The sequence below is a fragment of the Podarcis cretensis genome (assembly GCF_951804945.1).
Source record: "Podarcis cretensis genome assembly, chromosome: 5".
NCBI lineage: Eukaryota > Metazoa > Chordata > Lepidosauria > Squamata > Lacertidae > Podarcis > Podarcis cretensis.
The window spans coordinates 101714351-101739993 of NC_137174.1; the positions used below are offsets into that span (position 1 = coordinate 101714351).

At 51.4% G+C, this 25643-nt stretch overlaps 1 protein-coding gene and 1 long non-coding RNA gene across 4 annotated transcripts in view; one reads left to right on the forward strand and one right to left on the reverse strand.

Annotated features, from left to right (window-relative positions):
- LOC307217218 overlaps positions 1-25643 on the forward strand; it is a 671692-nt gene that overhangs the window by 454985 nt on the left and 191064 nt on the right. The window lies entirely within an intron of this gene.
- The window catches only part of FGF12 (fibroblast growth factor 12), a 233646-nt gene that overhangs the window by 76706 nt on the left and 131297 nt on the right, over positions 1-25643 (reverse strand). The window contains exon 1 of one of the 3 annotated variants that reach the window (XM_079978265.1): positions 14977-15183. The exons of the other annotated variants lie outside the window; for them this stretch is intronic. Within the exon in view, the coding sequence (XP_079834391.1) occupies positions 14977-15175 (199 nt within the window). The 5' untranslated portion in view covers positions 15176-15183. Of the gene's footprint in view, positions 1-14976; positions 15184-25643 lie in introns of those variants that run through there. 3 annotated transcript variants of the gene reach the window in all.

The following is a 25643-nucleotide window of genomic DNA, read 5'->3' on the forward strand; positions in this document are numbered from 1 at the left end:
TCTACATGCAAAGCAGGCACTCTTCTGCTGACCCTCCTTTGGGCTGTGAAAGGGCTGGGCTTTTTATACCCTAGAATTGTAGACTTGGAAGGGACCCCGAGGGTCATCCAGTCCAACCCCCGGCAAGGCAGGAATCTCAGCTAAAGCATCCATGACAGAGGCCACCCAAGCTCTACTTAAACACTTCCAAGGTAGGAGAGCCCACCTTCTGAGGGAGCCTGTTACATTGTCAAAGGAAATGCCATTTTGCAACACAGTCCCTGCCAAGACAACTTGCTCCCTGCAGAGTGAATTGCCCTCTTGCAGTTTTCCAAAATCTATAAGCCGTAATTCACCCCGGTGTCAGATTTATGTCTAAGCTAAACAAGCTCTAGCTTAGGGCCCCGCTCTTTTGGGGCCCCAAAAATTTTTTAAAGGAACAAAAAAACTGGGATGTACATTTCCAAAATATAAGATGAAAAAACAAATACAGTGGTCCCTTGGGTTACATTCGCTTCAGGTTACATACGCTTCAGGTTACAGACTCCGCTAACCCAGAAATAGTGCTTCAGGTTAAGAACTTTGCTTCAGGATGAGAACAGAAATCGTGCTCCGGTGGTGCGGCAGCAGTGGGAAGCCCCATTAGCTAAAGTGGTGCTTCAGGTTAAGAACAGTTTCAGGTTAAGAACAGACCTCCGGATTGAATTAAGTACTTAACCTGAGGTACCACTGTAAAATAAAACCTACATACAGGAACAGTGTTTTGTGTTGTGTATGGACCTATTAGGTCCATCAATTACCATAGAGCATATATTCAACACAAAAAACAGCGGCAATTTGTTGTTGACAAAGGACAGCTGGACAGATAAAGGGCCCCATGACCTTCAGGAGCTGAGGGCTCATCAAACCTAATTCTCGCCTTGATCCACCCATTAACAAACGGGCAGCTCAGCTACTACTTCCATGGTGAGGAACCTAGTTCAAACCCCAATAGCGAAGCTTTTTTCCGCCCAGCACTTAAATTTTAAAGAGCGATTTTCTCCACCCACACTCCAATGCCACACTCAGATGCATCACCAGGCAAGGGGGGGCTCTCTGACTAAATGGCAGCTGCAAACGAGGGGGTGGACATGGCCCTGATTCGTACATTTGAGGCCCGAGCCGGCAATTGCCAAGAAAACTCACACGTGTCTTGGGGCAGTGTGGTGTAGTGGTTAGTGGGTCAGGCTAGGGCCTGGGAGAGACCCAGGTTCATATTCCCACTCTGCCCATGAAATTCACTGGGATCAAATAAGGAGCAGGAGAATCGTGTGGGCCACTTTGAGCTCCTTGGAGAAAAGGGCAGGACACGAATGCAACAAATAAATGGTAAAAAGAGTAGCAGAAGAAAGATCAAACTTTTCTTTATCGTTTAGAGAAAAGGTGAGCCAGAAGAGACATCATAGAAGTTTACAGAATTATGCTTAGCATGGAGAAAGTTGATGGGAAAATGTCTTTCTCCCTCTCTCGTAACACTCAAACTCGTGGAGATTGATGTTGGAAGATTCAGGACCGATAAAATTAATTCTTTCTTTATGAAGCATATAGTTAAACGGTGGAACTCCCTGCCACAGGAGGCAGGAATGGCCACCAATCTGGGTGGCTTTAACAGAGGATTAGACAAATTCATGGAGGAGGAGAGGGCTATCGATATCTACCAGCCACGATGACTCCACGGTCAGAGGCAGAAATGCTTCTGAATTGGTGGAAGCCATGTGGGTGGCACTATGGGTTAAACCACAGAGCCTAGGACTTGCCGTTCGGAAGGTCGGCGGTTCGAATCCCCGCGACGGGGTGAGCTCCCGTTGCTCGGTCGCTGCTCCTGCCAACCTAGCAGTTCAAAAGCACATCAAAGTGCAAGTAGATAAATAGGTACCACTCTGGTGGGAAGGTAAACGGCATTTCCGTGCGCTGCTCTGGTTTGCCAAAAGTGGCTTAGTCATGCTGGCCACATGACCCAGAAGCTGTACGCCGGCTCCCTCAGCCCATAAAGCAAGATGAGCACCGCAACCCCAGAGTCGTCCATGACTGGACCTAACAGTCAGAGGTCCCTTTACCTTTTTCCAGGAGGGGAGAGTTGCTCTTGCGCTCAGATCCTGTTTGTGGTTTTCCCACAGGCGTTTGGTTGGCCCCTGTGAGAACAGGATCCTGGGCTAGATGGACCATGGGCCTGATCCAGCAGGCCCCGCATATGTCCTTAATCTACCTTCTTATTTATGCATGTTATGTTTCAACAACTGAAGCATCACCTAACACCGTTTTTGTTTTTCCTAAGCAGTGTGAAACGTGGTTGCAAAAGCGATAAAACCATTTACAATTAACCCTTTTAACCAGCTGAAAAAGACCCTCCTGGCTGATGTTCCTCTGCCCAGTCTGCGTCTCTCTCGCTAGCGCTGCAGTTATGATGAGGCAGATCACCTTTAGTGACAGGGCCTGTCGCATTAAGGATAGCCAGAACTCTCCGTCTCTCCATCAGATGCAGGAGCTGGCTTGCGGGAGTGGATGTTTGCAGGCGACCTGCAGCTCGCAGCCAGATGCAACACGGCGAAAATGAAAGAAGAGGCAGAACCGACACACAAATAGAGTCTGCGGGAGACAGGCAGTCCCAAGGCTGCCCTGGTTTCGCAAAGCTGCGGTGAACTGTCATCTTTGATCTCCAGTGTGGAGACTACTGTTCAGCTGGTGTGGGCAATTATCACAAGCCCATCTGGCGTTGAATCCTAAACAGTTTGCTTTCCATCATTGGTGCGGGGGGGGGGGGAATGGGGATATATTCAGAGGCTTGGGTATGCTAAGTGAAAGAAAGAAAGAAAGAAAGAAAGAAAGAAAGAAAGAAAGAAAGAAAGAACGAACTTTGGAATATCTCCCTATATAATAAAAATGTAAGGTGTCGTCATGCTCTGCAGTCTGCAGAGTGAGGAATGGCTGGCAGGCCCAGGCGAGCTGTTTAACGGAGGAGGGTGTAGGGGCCCTTCAAACAGAGATTGCCCCACAGAGCAGCTGCCCTCTGTTAAGAGGGGAGAGGCATGGGGTGAGAGGGGAGGGGCTTGGAGCAAGCTGTGAGAGGATGGGGGAGGGGTGAGTGAGATGGGTATGTTTAGCCTGGAGGAGTGGATAGGATAGTCATCTTCAAATACGTACATGAAGGGCTGCCCCATGGAAGGGCAAGATGCAAACCAATGGATTCAAATGACAAGAAAGGAAATTCCCACAAAAGATTAGGAAGAATTTTCTGATAGTATGGTAGGATTGCAGAGTTGGAAGGGACCACAAGGGACCACAGCTAGTCCAACTCCCTTCAGTGCAGGAGTCTTTTGCCCAATGTGGGGCTCTAGCCCATGGTTAGAGTTCTACCAACTGAGCTATAGAGGTCTCTGTATTTATTTAAGAGCGGTTCTGTTGGAACTCCCTGCCTCTTGATACCAGGCAAGCACCTTCAATGTACTCTTTTCGGCACCTGCTAAAAACATATTTGTTTAGACAAGACTATCCAAATGTTTAGAAATGGATGAGAGTTTTCCTCTGCTTTTAGAACATTCTTCTTTTAACTTTTCAAAATCCTTAAACTATTGCTGTCATTTTTTTGTACTGCTGATTCCATTGCCTTATCTTTTTTTGTAAACCATGTTAAGTGTCTTTTTAAAATCAATTCATGCGGTGTGCAAATCAATAAGATGCAACCGAATGGGAGGCAAGGGGGGGGGGCGTGTTGTAGGAAGTGAGTCGCCAAGGCCAGCGGGCAGAATGTGTGCCCAGCCTGCTGGCTCTGGTGCCACCAGAATTTCCTTCTTCCATTCAAGAGACTTTCTAGAACCATTTATCTGGGCTGGATCCAGCAAAAGAAGAATAAAGATGATTTCAATCACCACCCAGGACTTGGACCAGACAGGCACCTCTTGGAAAAAGCTGAGTTATCAATTGCATTAGAACAATGAAACGACCAGGGCTATGCTGAGCTGGAAATCCCTCCCTGCCAGCCCCGGAGAGCAGTGTTCCCTAACCCTGGCCCCTGTGGGAACAAGAATAGATGGGCGACTGGCCTGATCCAGTAGGCTCTTCTCAGTTATGGGTCACAGCTCTTGGCTGAAGTCCCATTCAGCTTGTGGCAAGTTCCCTTCACACACAAACACATATCCTCCCTCCAAAAAAATAATCACTAAAAACATGGGCTCAGCTGCGCTCTTCTTTTCCGCTTTCAGCAGCTGCGTCCCAATGTTGGCACCTAAACACATGAGCCAAGAGCTCGCAGATCTCCGCCCTGCATTTTGCAATTTGCATTCAACATCTGCGCAGAGAAGCAGAGCAACACGCACCCACCAGATCATTTGAATTTAAGAGCCATATTCCCAGGGACTATCACTCAGATTTTGAAATGGCTGCCTGCTGTGCCTTTCTGCAAATAATACACATTAACCAAAAGGTGCTTCCCCATGCAAACATGTGTGGTCAGCCATGCGCTCCCTGGCTGAGCGCACAGCTGCTCGGCAGCAACAACACCCGTCTCTTCACTCAGGCAGCCCGGCATGGCTCAGCCAGCCCCGAAGGAACAAAAGCACAGTGCCTTTCCCCCCTCAAGGTGGCACTTAGGGTTCTCCAATACCCACAACAACCCTGAGAGGTAGAGGTTTGGCTGAGAGGCAGCCACTGGCCCAAGGTCATGCCAGTGGGCTTCAAGGCTGAGTGCAGGATATGAACCCTGGTCTCCCAGGTCCTTGTCTGACACTCTGACCACTACATCACACTGCTTTTCCATCTTAGTGCTTTCAAGATGCTTTGGAGCAGTCAGCCCAGCAGCCCCGAGGTTTAAAGCAGAAAGCAAAACCAGGAGCAGCAAAAGGGCTGAGTTCAACCTCTACCTCCATCACGAACCCAGTGCCCTGCCCTGCCTCCACCTGCTGCTTAGGATGAATACTGGCCTACACTGCAGGAGGGGCGGAAGGGCTGCTGGTGGCACACAGCACACTAAGCCCTCTGAGCACTTAGATATCTCAGTGTAAGGATGCTTACACTGACAAATGACAATGCAAATGACAATGCAACGACAAACCTAGACAGCATCTTAAAAAGCAGAGACATCACCTTGCCAACAAAGGTCTGTACAGTTAAAGTTATTGTTTTCCCAGTAGTGATGTACGGAAGTGAGAGCTGGACCATAAAGAAGGCTGATCGCCGAAGAATTGATGCTTTTGAATTATGGTGCTGGAGGAGACTCTTGAGAGTCCCATGGACTGCAAGAAGATCTAACCTCTCCATTCTGAAGGAAATCAGCCCTGAGTGCTCACTGGAAGGACAGATCCTGAAGCTGAAGCTCCAAGACTTGGGTCACCTCCTAAGAAGAGAAGACTCCCTGGAAAAGACCCTGATGTTGGGAAAGATGGAGGGCACAAGGAGAAGGGGACGACAGAGGACGAGATGGTGGGACAGTGTTCTAGAAGCTACCAGCATGAGGGAGGCAGTGGAAGACAGGAGTGCCTGGTGTGCTCTGGTCCAGGGGGTCACAAAGAGCCGGACACGACTAAACAACTAAACAACATCAAAGGATACTAGCATTAGAGCTGTTGATGATATCCAAATCCATTACAACCAGAAGAGGGACACAGTGGTCTTAATCCCAGGGTCGCAGGAAGCCGCCTTATTCCAAGTCAGGCCCTGGTCCAGCTCAGTAGCACCTCCACGGACTGGCAGCAACGGCTCTCCAGGGTCTCAGATAGGAGACTCTCTCCCAGCCCTTCCTAGAGATGTCTTTGGGGACTGATCCTGTTATCTTCTGCATGCAAGATAGATGCTCTGCCCACCCAGTTGTGGCCCTTTCCCAAAAATCCCACTCGATAGCAGCGGAACACAGAAATCATGTCTGGGATGGTGGCTTGTCCACAAGAAGAAGACAGTTCTGAAAAGTTTTGTTGCTCTGGGACAGGCTTCCCCAACCTGGTGCCCTCCAGGTCTTTTGGACTCCTTCAGAAAGCAGTGGAAACTCCTTTCTTGGAGGCTTTTAAGCAGAGGTTGGATGGCCACCTGTCAGGGATTATTGACCCTTCCAGCTATGGTTCCACAACTTCCAGCTATGCTGGCTGGGGCAGATGGGAATTCATCTCGAGGGCACCAGGTTTGGGTTCCAGGGAAGACTGTTCTGAGACCAGCTCCTGAATGAGCTCTTTTGATGATGGCGGAGGAGACAACTTCACAAAGCAAAAGGCTTTTAATTCTCCAGCAACACATTTCACTCGCGAGGGATTGTTGCACGCAAACCTCCCCCCCCCCATCTGCCCGCTGCCTTCCTTGGAACTGCAGGTTTCACACATGCACACACACACACACACACCCAGCAACATCGCCCACGCTCCTGGCAGGCCAGGAACAGCTCAGCAGGAAACTGACGGAAAAAGAGAGCTGCAAATGTTGCATCCTTCCCTGGGCATGGCGGGGGGGTTGCGGTACAGAGGGGGTCTCTCTTGCGCTCTCCCTGCAGGCTGACCTGACCGGCCTCCTCCCTTGCCCCCCCCCCCCCGAGCCTCCACCTGCAGAACCATAAAAAGCTCTTCAGCTGAGCTACAAAAACTCCTTGTGAAAAAAATGAGCCGCGTCCTGCTCCGGCTCTTTCTCGGCCCCCCCGAAACAAGGCACAAAAGCTGTCTATTAAAAATTCAAGCCTGAAAGATGCTGATTAAAGAGAGGCAACTCCTTGGGCGTTTCAAGGGCTTTTTGAGCAATTCTGAAGCTCAGTCTTTCTCCTGACCGGCAACCCAGCCCACCTATCCATAGCTCTGCACAAAGAGGGGGACACGATCCTTTCCCCTCCTCTGCTGAAGCTGGAAGGCAAAGTAGAGGAGCTACAGGATGAAGAGTGGATTCAGCCAGCCAGAGTGGGAGACAAGAAAGTATTGAATCTATGCAAAGGAGCGGGGATGAGAGTCTGCAGCACACACAACTCTGTGCAGAGGCAGAATTTGCAGTTTGCACTCAACAGACCAAGCTGTTCTCTGGTGATCAAGCTCCACAATTAATTCAGCTCCACCTGTCGGAGGGGCTCCAATATGCAGACTCAGACAAGTGCAAGGAGTCTGCTTTGGGTTCACCTTGAGCCCTTTCAAACTCCCGACTTCTGTCTCCAGGATCTGCACCTGCCGCTTAAATTGATATTCAGACTGGCGAAACAAATTAAGAGAGTACGCTGAACTGGCGAGATTATCAGCAAGGTTACGAGACATTACAGATGAAGAATTTATCAAAGAGTGGGACATATACAGAGTCTATGTAAAAGAAGACTGTCAAAATATCAATCCATTGGCAGGTTTTGATTGAACTTCTGTGTGTAAGTAGGATAATTTGATAAAACTTAAAGTAAGTCAGACAACATGGAGAAAATAAAGTTAAGTGCGTATTTAAGGAATTTAATTTGGGAACTTAATGGGAAGATTGGAGGTAATGTTAAACTGAATTGCAAAATGATGCAGAAAGCAAGGATCAATTAAGGAATGAATGATTGCTTATTCTTTATTTTGCCTTTAATATCTGTTGATCTTTTCTGTTATACAGTTTTCAATCAATAAATCATTTAAATATATATAGATATATATATATAATAAATTGATATTCAGACACCACCAGGAGTGGAGTGACAGGCATCCCACCCGCAAGGGCTCCAAGTTGCAAGAGCGAGAGAGAGGAGGAGGAGGAGGAGAGGCCTCTTCCAATTTCTGTTCTCATCCTGAAGCAAAGTTCTTAACTCGAGGTACTATTTCTGGGTTAGCGGAGTCTGTAACCTGAAGCGTCTGTAACCCAAGGTACCACTGTAAGCCTCGCCCTAAAGATGTGGTGGTTCTGAGCACTGCCAAGCGAGGAACCCCAGGACCCCACACCACAGACGTCACTGAGGACTGCATGCCTTGGGCCACACTATGAGCACCACCCAACTAATATGCCCCATCAGCGCATGGATTCACACTTGTGCAACATAACTTCCTCCCCTTTTCCCATGCCCTTCAAAGATCTAACCCCGAGGGTTGGGGAAACCCCAACAACAGGTTTAGGGGGTGCACGGGGTTGTTCTCTAGAACAAGCATGCATCTTCACCTTAGCTGGATGGCACCAACAGCTTTAGTGTTGCTCCTCCCACCCACCCCAAAACCACTGCCACACCTCCCCCTCCCCCGAAGCTGCCATATCAGTATTGATTTTGCTTGCGCTATAAAATCGTTTATATGCTGCCTTTTGGGGCAAAGCCCACCCGAGGTGGCCAGCACCATAGTTAAAAGCACAATAAACACAAGGATCTCAAATAATTGGAATAAGGTGAGGTGGAAGGATTTGCAACAATTAAAAAGCCCGGTGACGACAGTTACAAAGACTTATAAAACAGCGGGACAGAGATTTGTGCAATACGGCTCTGTAGGAAAAGCTTTTGGCAGAAAGGCAGTCTGCTGCTGGGGGGCAGGAAGTGTAGGAAGCCAGGAAGAAACTTTGCAAAACAAAAAGGGGGGGTTGGAGAAGGTGAACGTAGGACCCTCACACCAAGCCTGTCTTAGCCGTTATCTCTAGGGGGTGCTTGTGAGGAGGGGCAGGGGAATGTTTCTCACCAGCAGTGGGGCTTTGCGTGCAGAACTTCCCAGATCCAATCCCTGGCATGTCCTGGTAGGGCCAGGAGAGACCCCCGCCTGGGGCCCTGGAGAGCTGCTGGTGGCGCCGAGCTCGGCTGGACCAACCGGTCTGACTTAGTACCAGGCAGCTCCCTATGTTCCTATACTGCAAAAAGGGTCATTAACTTATGGCCTCTTTCATTTGCATTTTTTAATTTGCAAAGTGCTTTTACGGGCTCGTCTGTCCAGCACAATCCCACGAGTTGACTTCTGCTTCTAGGCCTGGAATGGTCTGTCCTGCAAGAGTCGCTTAGTCGGCAACGGCTAGATTCCAACACGCCAATGTCACGAGCCAAGCTGTCCAAGAATTTCCATCCAAGCCATCTTCATTCCTTCCCCCCTTTGCAAATTGGGAAGTGGTAGTTCAGTGGCTGTGCAAACCACTGACGCCCCCAGGTTCCGTCCCCTGGCATGAATGGCCAAAGGGAGCTTGGGAACAACACACGCAGAGGCTCTGGAGTGTGGATGGCACTGGCCTAGGCAGGGGCATCACAAGGGGGTGGCGGGGTGCAGTCCACTCTGGGTGTCATGCCTAGGGGGGTGACCAAACCCCCCTGTGAGGAAGAAGAAGAGTTTGGATTTGATATCCCGCTTTATCACTCCCCTTCAGGAGTCTCCAAGCGGCTCACATTCTCCTTTCCCTTCCTCCCCCACAACAAACACTCTGTGAGGTGAGTGGGGCTGAGAGACTTCAGAAATAAGAGTACAAAGGGAGGGACCAAGAACCAAAATGAACAAAGATTGAGCTTGCTGAACTAATTATTACATAGAATACAAGATCGGGAGGCGGGTGGAAGTAAGGAAAATAAGGTTTTGAAGGTTATAATTGGAAAGCGAGTTTTTTATATATATATGTTAAAATCTCCTTTTTTCTCTTCTTTTTTTGTCTATGTTTTCTTTTTCTTTTGTAATGTTTGTGAAAATTTTTCTTTTTGTAATGTTTGTGAAAATTCGCTTTTTTGTTCTTTTTTGTGAAAAATGCAATAAAAATTATTAAAAAAAAAAAAAAGAGAGAGACTTCAGAGAAGTGTGACTGGCCCAAGGTCAGCCAGCAGCTGCATGTGGAGGAGCGGAGACGCGAACCCGGTTCCCCAGATTACGAGACTACCGCTCTTAACCACTACACCACGCTTGGCGTGGTGGCACTCACACACTCAGTGGGTGGATTTCCGCAATTGGCACAATTGTCGTTGTGAAAATCCACCTGCTGATCACGCAAAAATGCCTGGTGATCAGCCTGGCACCCCCCAGCGGGCGGTGTTCGCACCCCCCAGGCGATTTTATGCTATTGTCGGTCGGACTTTCGCAAACAGTGGGCATATCTGTTTTGCAGCCAACCCTCCTTAAAAAAAAAGCTGAACAACTTTGGGCAACGTACCCCAAAATTGCAACATGGGGGGGGGTGACAAAAACTTTCCGCACCAGGTACTACCTGACCTTGCTTTGCCTCTGGGCCTAGGTGGGCCAATAAGGCTGCTTCACATCACCTTAACACTGCACCTTGAGGCTGCCAAAAGGATGTTTTGCCCTCCCACTGCCCCCCCCAAAAAGTGTGTTTCTAAGGAAGTGCAAAACTTCCGGACCCAACTTGCTTGGATGGAAATTCTTGGACAGTTTGGCTTTCCACCTTGCAAGGTGGAAAAGAGACTCTGCAAAGCAAACTATCCTACAGGGATGACAATTCCAGACCCAAAGGGCAGATCTTGAAAAGGCAAGCTTCATCGTTCAGTTCAATGTCTGGCTGAGGTGGGCTGTGCAAAGCCAGGAATTCCCGCTTCCTCTTGGGTACTTTGAAAAAAAAGAACAAACTTTGGAAGTCTAGCAGGGCAGAGAGTAAGCCAACGTTAGGCGGCCCTCAGGTAACTGTGTGCCCTCTCTGTGCTTGGCAGGGATGTGTCTCTGAGCATGCACAGAGTGCATGCCTTTTCCAAACCAAGGAATCAAATCTTAGCCACCAAAGTTCAGACAGTATGGCTAACAGATCTGAAGCTTGGCAGCTCTTGGTTTAAACGGGACTGCTAAGGAGGCCATAGTGGGCATGATCCCAGACCTCACCCAGGCATCTCACAGCCCACAGTGGCCAGGGCAGTAGTCACAGCTCAGGTGCAGCAGCAGATTGCGTGCCACTCCCTCAATTGATCAGCTACCTTTTCATCATATATTGACTTTGCTCCATCTGCTAATTGCAGGCAGGATGGGACCAGGCAAACAAGCACCCACCTTTCAGGGGCAGAGCACATGCCTTGCCTAGAGGAGTCCCGGGTTCAGTTCCCCAGTTGGGAAGTCTCCCGTAGGAAATCCTGGCCAGCTGAGCTAGATCAGTGGCTTCATTGTGGGGGCATCCCTGCATCAGGTTCATCAGTTTTGCTGATTGAGTTGAACTCAATGGCTTGAAATGGATTTTAAATAAGTGTGCAATTAATTGTCACTGTCTCAAATTGCATTGTGTCAGATTAGTGGGTCGTGCAAACCGCTGCTCTGAAATAGTGCTTTTTCAGTAGGGTACAGTAGGGGGCACTGGGGGTGAGTTTATAGGTCCAAGGGCCCCCCACTAAGCTAGGTGGAGAACCAGTCTGACTCAGTATAAGACCTATGTTGGGTGAGTGGAGAGAGAGCACTTTGGTTAGTGCTTGAATTGGGCCAGACCCAGCAGATGTGAATTTCAGATTGCTCAGGGAAGCAAGCCAAGCTACATGCCAGTAGTGTGTGTGTGTGTGTGTGTGAGAGAGAGAGAGAGAGAGAGAGAGAGAGAAGGGCCTCCTGACAGTTGAATCCCACAAGGGTGCTGAGAGAGACTGGCTGCTGCCTATTCCAATAAAACGATTCACAAGTTCCTGAAATGATGTATCTGCAGACAGCGTGGTGTAGTGGTTAGAGCGTTGGACTAGGAACTGGGAGACCAGGGTTCCAGACCCTCTCGACTGTGAAGTTCTCCCTGGGTGATCTTGGGCCAGTCACTGGCTCTCAGCCTAGCCTACCTCTATGAAGAAAGGCGGCAACGTTTGGGACTTCTTCATTTAGAGAAAAGGCAAGGAAGAGGTGACATGACAGTTTATGAAATTCTGCTTGGCGTGGAGAAAGCGGAGAGAGAGAAAATTCTTCTCCGTCTCTCGTAACACCAGAGATTGTGGACCTCCAGGGAAGCTGAATGGTGGGAGGTTAAGGCAGATAAAGGAAAACCCTTCTTCACACAGCACAGAACTATGGAACTCCCTGCCACAGGAGGTAGTGATGGCTGTAAGAGAGGAACAGGCACATTCACAAAGGAGAGGACTATTAATTGGTACAAGCAATGAGGAGAGGGCTCTCATGCTTAAATCCTGCTTGTGGGTTTTCCCTTTGGGCGTCTGGTTGGCCCCTGTAAGAACAGGATGCTGGACTGGATGAGCCAAGGGCCTGATCCAGCACAGGCTTATTATGTTCTGTGGAGCACCGATTCCTTGTGAAATGGGAAGCAGAGGCGTGCGCATGCAAAGAGCTGGAGAACGTGTTCTTCCTACTCCCCGTGCGCTGTAGACACCCTCCTTCTCTGTTACATAAGGACAAATTCATTAGTGGAGGCCTGTCATGTCTGGTGCCGTCCACAGGGAAGAGTGCTGGGATGTCGGAGCCACGCTGGAAGCTCAGTGTGCAAACCCCTTTTCCAGCTCTTCACAAGATGTGCTTTCTGGGCTGACTTGAGCACCAGAGTCTGTGTCCCTTTCAATGCAACATCCCATTGCTCCGTCACACAGAGAGGAGCATCCGTAGTAGCACAGCTGGGGGAACCAGTGGCCAGAGGAAATCCTGCGCATCGACAGCCTTCCTTTTGAACCACTTGGCAGAGCTGAGGCTCTTGAGCGCAAGGAGGCAAACCTTTGGTGCCAATGGGCACGATTCGGGGAATGTGTCCTGTTCAAATCCGATTGACATGCAAGAGGAGGATGGGACAGTGGAGATTAGCATGTAAGAAAAAATAGTCCATTTTTTTTTGGGGGGGGGTGTTATAAAGTCAGCCACATTTTGCTGCCACAGCTCTGCCTGGGGTTAAAAAGACCTGAGAACACTTGGGATCAGCTATCAGGCTCCAGTCACTGAATGTTTGTTAGAAATCTGAAATCTGGGAGCGCAAAACACTGTGGGTGTCTTTCAACTAAGGTTTACAGTGGTACTTCGGTTTAAGAACAGTCCTGTTTACAAATGATTTGGTTTAATAACTCTGCAAAACCGGAGTAGTGTCCCAGTCTGAGAACTTTACCTCGGTCTAAGAATGGAATCCAAACGGTGGAAGGGCACCAGCAGCGGGAGACCTCATTTGGGAAAGCACACCTCGGTTTGAGAACAGTTTTGGTTTGAGAACAGACTTCTGGAACAGATTAAGTTCGTAAACTGAGGTACCACTGTACTGTAGAACAGACTACCTTGGATGGTGGTTGACTTTCCTTCCTTGGAGGTTTTCAAGCAGAGGTTGGGTGGCCATTGGTCATGTCTGATCTAGTTAAAATTCCTGCATTGGAGAGGGTTGGACTAGATGACCCTTGAGGTTCCTTTCAACTCTACAATTCTGTGATTCTATGAAAAACAATGACAAGCCAATATCCCCCCCCCCCCACAAAGACATTTAAAAGGCCATGCAATGTTAATCGGGGTTAGAAACGCAGATATCTAAGCTGGGCATCAAATGGCTCCTTAAACCAGCCAAACCCAGACGGCTCGAAAGTCACATTTTTCAATACGACTTTAGGGTTCCTGTGCAGATAAAATGTTATGGATAGAATTCCACAGGACATTTTGCTAACGTAAGAAAACAGTCAAGATCCAAAGAGCCCCAGGTAGGCAGCTCCAGGTGGTGGAGGCGTCAGCTGTCACCCTGCCACACAGTCATCTTCACCAGGTGTAAAATACCCTTGGCACCTGGTGATTTTCGGATACTGATGTTCATCAACCAAAGTCCTGGTTATAGAGAAATGGTGCCCAAAAAACATGCCATGAAGGTGCCAGATGAGTCTCCCTGGGGAGAGCATCCCACAAGTGGGTAGCCACCACAGAAAAGGCCCCTTCTTCTCCTGCTGCTGCCGCCCTCCGGAGGGAGATGAAGATGGGCCTCGGGTGAGAATTGCAGGCCCAGGTCAGTTCCGTACACTTGACCCAAGTAAGTACCTGTGAGCATTACAGCTAGAAGAGAATGGATTTTGCTCCCTGTGGTTCAAAGCATATATGGACTGGGAGGAAATAAGGATCCTACACCTTTTAGTTACTGTAAGCGCAGACCCAGAAGTGGGGGGCCGGGCAGGACTTGCTGGAAACCACCTGAATCCAGAATAAAAGGCTGCAATGTGGGACAATTATTCTGGGAACTGTTATGCAAATGCGGCAAGGGAAAAAATTAAAAGGGGAAGGGGAAGAGCTTTCAAAATATGAAGAAAAGGGGGGGGCAGCCCTGAGCATGGGAGAAATTCAGGGATCAATCTACCACCAATGATCCGACTTATTATATGTTGAAATTGCTTATCATGTGTTGGGGGGTGTTGGGGGGGGGGGGACTGCATTTCAAAGTCCTTTATAAGCTACCTTTGAAGGATCCGTACTGTATTCTGATGGGAAGGGTGCAAATAATAATGGTAATAAGCTGCACAATATCCACAGACATCCCTGCTGTGGTGCTTCCTATGAGGGAGCACTCTGCACTTGCGCAGGAGAACTCTTGCCGCCCTCCCTGCCTCAGACGCTGCGGGCCTGGCTCCTAGTATTGAAAATCAACACCTGGGAAACACAGCCCCTGGGTCTGCCTTCTAAATTGGGAGTTTGCAGTTCTTAAGTGGCCCTCTGCACACGCTCAGTTTATTTGCTTTTTGTCACAATGGCAATAGGAGGGGGCAGCCTAAGCCTGAATTCCAGTTGGTGCGGGGCAAAGAGCAAGAGACGGCTCTTGAGGTCAAGCCCTGCTTATGGGCACCCCAGAGGCATCCAGCTGAACCCCATGGCAGGACTCCTGGCCCCACCTTAGTCTCAGTCAGAGTGGCATCAAAATGTAAACGCTTCATATGTGGCAGCTAGGTCTATAAATGCCTAGTAGCTCTGGTGGATAAACAGAGCTCCAGGTTTAGGGGCTGTCTACCTCGGTGGCCGATCTGTCGAGGTGGAGCTGGACAGCACCCTGCAAACTGCCAGGAACCAGGCGCTGAGCTAAGAGGACTCACGGCCTGGACTGCTCAAAGCAAGGGAAGAACTCTGCACATGTCCCGAGGCCCCCTGCAAGGGCAATCCCCAGGGGCACACGCCCAGGGTCGCTGCTTCTGGGTCTGGCCCCCCTGGCGCGCTCCCGCCCGCGGCAGCTACTGACCTGGTCTCCGCCGGACGTGCCTCTTCCTGCCGCTGCAGAAGCGGACCTTGCTGAAGACGCCCAAGACGTGCCTCTCGCAAAGGGAGCGGCCGTCCTTGCTGGGGCTGGAGCGGCGCTTGGAGGCGGACACGCGGTCGCTGTTGGACTCGCGGGCCTGCCGCTTCTGCCGGATCAGCGAGCTGGCGATGGCCGCGGCCATGGCCGGACGGGGCGGGCGGCGGCGGCAGCAGCAGTCACAGGCCGCTAGCCCTCATCGCCCGCTCGACGGCTCCCCATCTTCGGCGCAAGCCCCCCACCCCGAAAGTCCGGGCCCCCAGCAGAGACCCCCTGCTCCTCTCCGCCTCCCCCCCAGCCCAGAGGCTGGGGGGAAAAGACGCCTCTGCTCGCCTCCCTCCCGCGCTGCCTCCGCTCGGGGGAAGGTCCGACGGCAGGGGCTCTCCGTCGGCAGGCTGGCCAGGCGCCTTGTCCAGGGCCCCGACGCCCCTCCGGAACCTCGCGCCTCTCCAGATGCGAGCCCCGCAACAGCTGGCCGCTCCAGGGCCCGCGCTGCTTTGGCACGAAGGGACGGTCCTCGTTGCGAAGCGAGCGAGAGAAGGAGATACAAAACCCGGCTGGCAAATGTTGGGCGTGGAGGGGGGAGGAGTGGAGACTCTCCAGAGCCCTGCCTCAGTATCCCCTCGCGGGTCCCGAGGCCCAGCGGCGCATCACGAGGAGGAAGAATGTGGGTCCGACGGGGCGGCTGCGGCTGCTGCTGCTCCCTCCGATGCTCTGGCCGCCTCGGCGCGGGGGTCTCCGGCGTCGGGGCCTCGCGGGGATCTCATTTCTGAGCTGCCGGACCCGAGAGGCGCCGGCGGAGCCCCCCTCATGGCCCCCGCTCCGTCGGGGACCCGTCCGGCGAGGCCTTTCGCAGTGTCGACGTCGGCTGGGAAGACGAAAGAGGCGCCGTCTGTCTCCACGCTCGGGGACCGCGCGGAGGGCGGGCGGAGGAGGGGGGGGCCGAAGGCGGGCTCTCTCAGGCTCCCGCCCCCCGTCGCCGCCGCCTCCTCCTCCTCTCCGTCGGCGGCGGCGCTGCAGCTGCCTCGTGGCCCCCGCTGCGGCCCGCCGGTCCCCGGGCCAGCCACATAGCTCCGCGACGGCCTCGCTCAGCTTCTCCGGCGGCCCATGGCGACCCGGTGGCGGCGAAGCCCCCTTCCTCCTCTTCTTCTGGGCTGCCCGGGAGCCGCCCCCACCGGCGAGGCGCTCAGGGGCCGCCCGGGGGCCGGACAGCAGCCGCGGCCGCCCGAGCTGCCATCTCCCCTCCCCGAGGAGGCGGTTTCGCGGCGGGTCCTGCGGTCCTGACCCGGCGGAGCAGCGGCGCGCGGAGAATGGCAGCCTCTTCGGAGGCAGCCGGTGGCGGCGGCGGTACCAGCAGCCTCGCCTCCCTCCCCGCTTCTACGCAATCCTACGTGACCGAGGTTTGGATGAGAGGCTCGCCCGGGCGGAGGAGAGACCACTGCGGGCGCCGCTGATTCGACGGCTCGCCGGGGGACAGCAGGAGGGGCTCGCTGGCTGGCTGGCTGGCTCGCCGCCCCGGCACCTCTTTCGCCCGCGCTGCTCGGAGGAGGATGCGCTCGGCGCTCGCCAACGCGGGAGGCTGGCCAACGCATCCCACCGCGCATCGAGGACTGCGGGGGGGGGGGGGGAATCCCAGGCCCCGCAACGGACTGCGGGGCTGGACCCCTGGAGCGGAGCCAGGAGATAAGAGCATCAGAAGAGCTTGCAGGATGAGGCCAATGGCATCTCACAACGGCTGAAACCACCAGCGGCAGCAGCAGCCGCTCTCCTCTCGCCTCCTGCGGTTTCTGGCAACTGGTGTTTAGAAGCCTTGCTGCCTGTCAATTTTTGACAATGTCTCCGGGCCATTAAAAAACAAGGGGTGGGGGTCACTGGGTTTGAGGTGCCCTGAAAAGGCGACGATCCACCAACCGGTTGCAGAGAATGGAGCCTCCCCATCCAGGGGCAGTCTACCTCTGAATAGCGTTCTTGCAAAAGGAAAGGGCAGTTTCTTTCATGCCGGTTGCTGGAAGCTACAGGAGGGGAGAGTTGTGCTCTTTGTGCTCCAATCCTGATTGCAGGTTTCCCATTGGGGCGTCTGTGAGAACAGAACGCTGGACTCCAGGTGGGCCATTGGCCTGATCCAGGAAGTTCTGATGTTCCTCCTCAGGGATGCTGGCCCTCTGCAGTCTCCCAGTTCACTCTGCCCCCTTCCTTAAGGAGATCAATCTGGGAAAAGAGGATGTGCCGCCTAGGGATCACCCCTGCCGGGGGGGGGGGGGCAGGTCGCTCACCACCCTTATAAATGCCTCTGTCCTTTGTGTGTGGCTTGTTGAAGCTGCCTCACTGGTGACACTCTGCAGGTGCCTAGGAGCACACCCCTCTGACATGCTCAAGCGTGCAAGCACAAGCGCCCGCGGATGCTCAGAGGCACTCTGCTTTTGGAAGCTTTTCATGCTAGGCCCCCAAAGGGGACTTTCACACAATTACTGAAGCCCCCCCCCCTCTTCTAACTGTATGTGGACCAATGAACAGGGCACAGGGAAAGGATTGCTTTAAAAAGTAATTTTATGACCTGCTCCAGCACATTTAGGTTGCTTTACAGGCCCTGCAAATGGAAGGACTGGTTTTCAGCATCACTTGAGTGACACCCAAGCCCTGCCTTGGTATTTGAGAATGCAGTCGTCTTAATGAATCTCCCCAGAGGGGGCTCATCTCAGTCCAGAATGCTGCTTCGTAAAAGGGTATAAGAACATAAGAACAGCCCTGCAGGATCAGGCCAATGGAGGCCCCCTAGGTCAGAATCCTGTTCTCACAGGGGCCAAGCAGATGCGGCAATGGGAAATTTGCAAGCAGGATTAACTCTTCCCTCCTGTGGTTTCAGGCAACTGGGATTCAGAAGCACAGTGAATTTGTCAAATCTTTTAAAGCCATCCAGGTTCATGAACATCACTGCCTCCTGTGGCAAGGAGTTCCACACTTTAACTGTACTGCTTTCTTGCATCTTTCCTGAATCTCCCAACATTCGACTACACTGGAGGGCAATGAGTTCTAGGGTTAGGAAAGAAAGTTTAAAAAAAAAAAACCCTCTATCCACTTTCCCTGTGCTTTGCATTATTTCACAAACTTCTGTCGTGTTCCCTGTTCCCTTCCTTCCCTCTAAACTGTTGTGTGTGCGCAACTACCAGCTTGGCACAGAAGGGAGTTGTGATGCTACCGTTTGACTGGTCATTACAACTCCTCTCTCTCCACTGAGCCACTGCAGCCCAGTCCGTATCTGATTTCACCACCCTAAACCGATAAAAGCTACGTCTGCATTATTTATCCATTTTCCTCTGCTGGGTTAAGTTGCTGTGAGGCAGGAGGGGATTGGATGAAGTGCAAAGCATGAAAAGGGAGGCTGTGGAATAGATCCAGGTTGACCGGAGCCCAGAGGGGGGAAAGGAAACATGTGCCATGGACATGGGAAAGTGAACAGAAAAATAACATGGCCATCTGAGGGCAGGACCTCCATCATTCCACCCTGAGGTCCCCTGCAGAAGGCCGGAAGCAGGCTGTAAAAAAGCATGCTTGCCTCCTCTTCCCAGGTGCTGTGTTCGGTTCTGCTCACCTCCCTCACCTCAAAAAGGATGTAGCAGAGTCGGAAAAGGTTCAGAGTAGGGCAACCGCGGGTGGCACTGTAAGTTAAACCACAGAGCCTGGGACTTGCCGATCAGAAGGTCAGCGTTTTGAATCCCTGTGATGGGGTGAGCTCCCATTGCTCGGTCCCTGCTCCTGCCAACCTAGCAGTTTGAAAGCACATCAAAGTGCAAGTAGATAAATAGGTACCGCTTCGGCGGGAAGGTAAACCGCGTTTCCGTGCGCTGCTCTGGTTCGCCAGAAGCGGCTTAGTACTGCTGGCCACATGAGCTGGAAGCTGTACGCTGGCTCCCTCGGCCAATAAAGCGAGATGAGTACTGCAACCCCAGAGTCAGCCACGACTGGACCTAGTGGACAGGGGTCCCTTTACCTTTACTAGGGCAATCTAAACAGTCAAGGGGATGGATCCCCTCCCCTATGAGGAAAAGCTGCCCTATTTGGGACCTCTTAGTTCAGAGAAAAGGCAGAAAGAGGCGACAGGACAGAAGTTTATAAAACTGCACAAGGCAAGGAGGAAGCGGAGAGGGAAAATGCTTCCTCTTGGAACACTAGAATTCGTGGGCATCGAATGAATGCTGGAAAAACCCAGGACAGAGAAAAGAAAGGACTTCTTCAGGCAGCTCATAGTTAGACTGTGGAACTCCCTGCCACTGTAGGCACTGATGGCCACCAACCAAGATGGCTTTAAAAATGGATTAGACAAATTTGTGGCGAAGACTGCAGATGGCTCCTAGCCAGAAATGCTTCTGAATGCCAATTGCTGGGAACTGCAGGAGGGGAGAGTTGCTCTTGCGCTTGAATCCTGCTTGTCGGTTTCCCAGGTTGGCCCCTGTGAGAGCAGGATGCTGGACTAGAGGGGCCCCCCTTGGCCTGGCCCAGCAGACATGTTCTCAGCCATTGACCTGCTAGTCTCACACCAGGAAGCAGGGACGATTGCTGCCTGTCTCTCTCAGCCTCAAGCCTCCCCCCCCCTTTGTCTTACAGCAGCCCTGTCCTACCTCAGAAGGTTGTTGTGAGGAGCGTTGTGATAATGGCATGTGAGGTGCTCTGAGCACTCCAAAGGGCCGTGCAAATGCAAATGTTTTTATGGCTTTGTGATCTGTATTGACAGTATCCACAAACGACACGTTCCAGGCCAAAAGGCATGATTAACCTCACAAATGAAAGTTCCCTAACTTTGCTAATGGCCAATCTGCAATTTAATTTAAGTGCTTGTTTCTCCGCCTGATTTATGAGCCTGCCCCGTCATCAAGACCATTCCAGCAGCGTAAAACACACAATAAAAATTACAGATACCAACATTTTCAGCTACGAAAAACAAAGAACATTTATAAAGAGCTGGGAGAAAGTCAGTCTCTCCCAGAGCCACAGCTCAGTGGCAGGACATACACAATGCTTGCAGAGGATCCCCGGTGAAATTCCTCATGGCATCTCTGGGCACGGCTAGGAAAAGTTCCCTCTCTGGTACCCTGGAGAGATGCTACCAGCCAGTGCAGACAATACTGAGCTAAATGGACCAACCGTCTGACTTTGTATGAGACAGCTTCCTCTGTTCCTAGTCTCAACTGGCAGACTAGCTCAAAGGTAAAGGGACCCCTGACCATTAGGTCCAGTCATGACCGACTCTGGGGTTGCGGCGCTCATCTCGCTTTACTGGCCGAGGGAGCCAGCATACAGCTTCTGGGTCATGTGGCCAGCATGACTAAGCCGCTTCTGGCAAACCAGAGCAGCGCACAGAAACACCGTTTACCTTCCCGCAGGAGTGGTACCTATTTATCTACTTGCACTTTGATGTGCTTTCGAACTGCTAGGTGGGCAGGAGCAGGGACCGAGCAATGGGAGCTCACCCCGTCACGGGGATTCGAACTGCCGACCTTCTGATCGGCAAGTCCTAGGCTCTGTGGTTTAATGTCCCTTGACCTCTGCTTAGCCAGTCATAAATATCACAAGCAGCAGATATTTAAAAAACAAAGATTTGAAAAAAACCAAATGAGCAACTTTCTGGTATAGAAAGGGCTTGAAATAAGGCAGGAGTAAGGCTTCCCCTTTCCTCAAACTTATTCTCTCCTCTCAGATGCTAAACCAGGACAAACCTCAAAAGCACAGGAAATTAATTCGGGAGGGGCAGACAGCCTTATGACCACCCATCCTATACAGTGCTCATAAGAGTGTTGCTCTTTCTGAAGGTGTTGGGGACGCTTAGCCTGGAGAAGACCGAGAGGAGATTTGACAGCCGTTTTCAAATATCTGAAGGGCTGTCCCATGAAAGGTGGAACCAGCTTCTTTTCCCCTGATCCAGAGAGAAGGACCCGAACCAGTGGATTCAAATGACAAGGAGATTCCAACTCAAGATCTGGAAGAACTTTCTGATGGCAAGAGCTGTTTGACAGTGGAATGGACTCCCCGGCAAGGTGGTGGACTCTCCTTCCTAAGAGGTTTCTAAACAAAGGTTGGACAGCCAACTGCCAGGGATGCTTTAGCTGAGATACTTGCATGGCAGGGGGTTCGACTAGATGACCCCCAGGGTCCCTTCCCACTCTGCAGTGTGAACCATGTGGCCTCCCAGGGCATCCCACCAGGTCTGTGTTCTGCCAGCCTCCTCTGATGTGTGTTGGGAGTCCTCAGGCACTTCTGAAGGGCGCAGTAATCAGGATAATAATAATAATAATAATAATAATAATAATAATAATAATAATTTATTTATACCCTGTCCATCTGGCTGGGTTTCCCCAGCCACTGTTGGCAGCTTCCGACATAATATTAAAATAAAGTAATGTATCAAACATTAAAAGCTCCCCTAAACAGGGCTGCCTTCAGATGTCGTCTAAAAGTCTGGTAGTTCTTCTCTTTGACATGTGATGGGAGGGTGTTCCACGGGGCAGGCGCCACCACCGAGAAGGCCCTCTGCCTGGTTCCCTGTAACCTCCCTTCTCACAGGGAGGGAACCGCCAGAAGGCCCTCGGAGCTGGACCACAGTGTCCGGGCAGAACGATGGAGATGGAGACACTCCTTCAGGTATACTGGACCGAGGCCGTTTAGGGCTTTAAAGGTCAGGACCAACACTTTGAATTGTGCTCAGAAATGTACAGATGGAATCTCACAATCACTGGGCAACTCTCCCCTCCCGCGTTCTCCAGCCACTGGCATTCTGAGGCATCTCTGCCTGTAACTGTGGAGGCAGAGCATAGGCTGGATGAGTTTCTTAAATGCAACGTCGCTTTAAAAATAGCCACAGCTCTAAATGAATCAAAGGCGGCTTCACACATAGCCCCCTTCCCCCCTCCATCCCATAATGGCTAGCAATGCGCACACACCATTTTCACATCCAGCCCACAGCACTCTGGTTTTTTTGGGGGGGAAGCCCCCGCTTATTTGGGGGGAAACCCCGGTTCCACCTGCCCTTGTTAGAGCTGCTCATGAGCTCAGCCTTCCCCATTGTCAAGGATGCTTATTAAGCAGAAACAAGAGCAGCGCTTTATGTTTTATTAATATTTCACCCTCCGCAAGGCAGCCCCCTCTTGCATGCAGCCAGATAATTAAAATTCATGTAGCTTCGGCACTCCTGGGCGTCTCTGTGTGGGAGGAAGGATTTTGAAAGAGGCATGGGCAAACCCTGGAATTACAGCATTTTAACTGTCTCCCGGCCACTGAGCTTCCGCAGCGTTTGGTTCAGAGAGGCCGACAACAAAGAATTCAAGGCTGCTTGGAGAAAAGGCATCCTCTGTAGCAGCCGCAAAGTCTGGGAACTCCCACAGAGATGCACCAGGCACTCTCTTTACATCATTTCTGCCATATGCTAAGGATATACCTCTTTATCTTTGCGGCCTTTGACCCGGAGAGAGAAAATTTTGGACTCACCCTATTCTTGTGACTATATCTGGTTTTAAACTGTTTTTTTAAATTGCTGCAACCTGCTCTGCTTGCAGGCTTGTCATTGAGGCATCTGGGTGGTCAACATGAGAGTAGGATGCTGGATCGGATCGGGCCCCATTTGCCCTGATCCAGCTATGGAGCTTTCAGGGGCTGACTTGATAACTTTGGGGAAACCCACAAGCAGGATTCGAACACAAGATCAGTACTTTCCCTTCCTGCCGTTTCCAGCAACTGGGATTCAGAACCATTGCCGCCTCCAGCTGTGGAAAGAGCACAACCCTGGTTGCCACCCAGCCCTCTCCGCCAGGGGCTGCTCTGCAGTGCTTCTCCAACACAACCGCATTATTGCCACCTTTAGGGGGATTCTTGCATTACAACGCAACACAGATGAGACACACAACATTGATGGCATGACAAGTGACAGGGTTTTGGCAGGGAACTATGGAACGTGCACCATCTGGAGACGGAGAGGTATGTCCACTCTGCAAAGTTCGCAGGTGCAAATAGTATCGAAAGCGGGATTGAATATAACTGCCCTGCTGCCATCCTGGGAGCAAACCATCATAAATGCACAACGAACAGGACCTCTGGAGTTCCTGGGCTGCTTCATTCGGAGGAAGCCCAATTTATGGCACTGCTCCCCTTTTGCAATCAGCAGTTAATATTTCAGCAGCCAAGGCTCTCTTGTTTGAAGAGAATAGGCTGCTCCCTCACCAGGGTATTCATTAGCCAGTGCTGGGTCCCTTAAAAACAACCCTGGCCCACTGAGGATTACAGCAGAAAGGCACTTGGCTGCATCGTAAGGCAAACAGCACCAAAACAACTGTGCAGAGAGCCCAGAAGAGACAAACTTTGGAGACTGCGTGTGTGTTGGAGAGATCCTTTCAGAAGCCGGAGAAAAGGGTTTCTGCCTGACTACAGGAGTTTTCATTCCCCTTGAGTGACTTTTCATCACCTAAATCAAAGAGAAGTGCGGTGCAATGAAGCTTCGGCCAGCTGAGAGGCAATTCATGGAGCCTGGGAATGAGACTGTCAGGCCACATTTTCCTTCGAGGAAATCCAATTGGGTTCATAACCCCCCCCCCAACAGCATCTTGTTTTCACAAAATATCTGCTGCAGAGGAAGGTCTGATTAAGTAGAAAGGCAGAGGACAAACGCTATTTGCAAAAAAGGAGGCAGGAGGGGTGGGCAGGCAGGAGGGGGGGGGGTCAGAAACACCGCTTTGCACAAACACCAAAGGCTGCCTAGAATCACTACTGCCCATGCGGGGGGGGGGGTACTCTTGGGTGACGGGGCGTACACAGAATGGCACAGGGCCACAGAGGTGGTCTGCAAAGGTTGCAGGGGCTGAATGGGGGCCTCATATTCTCAGGGCTTTCAGAAAGGAGCAAGGAACTTCCTGGAGGAGATCTGGCAATGGCTGTTAGGCATGATGAACCTCCAGGCTCAGGGGAAGTCAACCTCTGCATGACTGTGTGGCATGCAGTATAAGAACATAAGAACATAACCAAGAGCCCTGCTGGGCCAGGCCAATGGCCCGTCCAGTCCACAATCCCGTTCTTATAGGAGCCACCCTGGAGTCTCTATTAGCGAACATGCAAGCAGGATCTTAGCACAAGAGTTCTCTCTCCTCCCTCGGTTCTCGACAGATGGAATTCATCCTCTGTCTGGGGAGGCAGAGCAGAGCCATCCTAGCTAGGAGCCATCTCCAGCCCTTTCCTCCATGAAGTTGTCTAATCCTGTTTTAAAGCCATCTAAGCTGCTTCCTGTGGGAAGTAGTTCCACAATTCCAACTACAAGCTCCATAAAGAAGGACATTCTTTTATCTGTCCTGAATCTTCCAACATTCAGCTTTATTGGCTATCTATAAGTTCTGGGAGGGACGTGGGGTGGCGCTGTGGGTTAAACCACAGAGCCTAGGGCTTGCCAATCAGAAGGTCGGTGGTTCAAATCCCCGTGACGGGGTGAGCTCCCGTTGCTCGGTCCCTGCTCCTGCCAACCTAGCAGTTCAAAAGCATGTCAAAGTGCAAGTAGATAAATAGGTACTGCTCTGGCAGGAAGGTAAACGGCGTTTCTGTGTGCTGCTCTGGTTCGCCAGAAGCGGCTTAGTCCTGCTGGCCACATGACCTGGAAGCTGCATGCCGGCTCTCTCAGCCAATAAAGCGAGATGAGCGCCGCAATCCCAGAGTCGGCCACGACTGGGTCTAATGGTCAGGGGTCCCTTTACCCTTACCTTACAAGTTCTGGTATTATGAGAGGACTTTTCTCTCTATCCATTTTCTCCATGTCAAGCATGATTTTACAAAATTCTGCGATGTCACCTCCAGCCACCCCTCTCATGTCATCGAAAGCCAAACACTTCCTCTGTGCATAAAACGGTTCTCACTCAGAATGCACCTTCAACTATTTCTCCTATGTTCCAAATGAGAGGCGGGAAACTGAATTCTGTAAAGTTGATAAACAAAGTTGCCAGCTTTATTATTATTATTATTGACTCCTGCTCCTACGCCTTTAAGATCAGCTTGACTGGCAACTGCGGGGAGGTGAGCAATACTGTAAAAAGCCTCGCTGGCTAATGACTGCACTCAGAGCTTCTGCAGAAGGCACAAAAGCAGCCCTTTGCCCAATCAGCTGGCAACTCAATCCTGCTCTGACTCAGGAAAAGAAAAAACCAGTGACATTTCTTAAGCCAAAGAGCTCTGACCTGGGACATGAGAGCATCCGGTCCACTCAGTGTCTCAGCATCCCAATCCCAGCCAACAGGCTGCTCCTCTGTGGAAGAAAACAGCTTCCCACAGGTGATCAATTTAAAGGCAGAGAGAGGAATCCTGAGAGCCTTCCAGGGTAATGGGGAGGCTTAATTAAGGAAATGCTGGCGTGGCGGTTTGGGATACTCTAATCTGTGGCCCCAGGGCTGCGCCAAGGAACTGAGCCAGCTCTGGGATGCTTGGAATGAGAGGTGTCTGGCTACAGGATGAGACACTCAAGACACCACTTCTCCACATGGAAGAGTCTCTCGCCAGAGGCTCCTTCCAACCCACGTTTGCTCAGCAGAAGGGGAGGCAGGAGGGAAGCGCAGGCTGAGCGCAGCCGCAGGTGACTTATCAGTCTCAGCCACAAG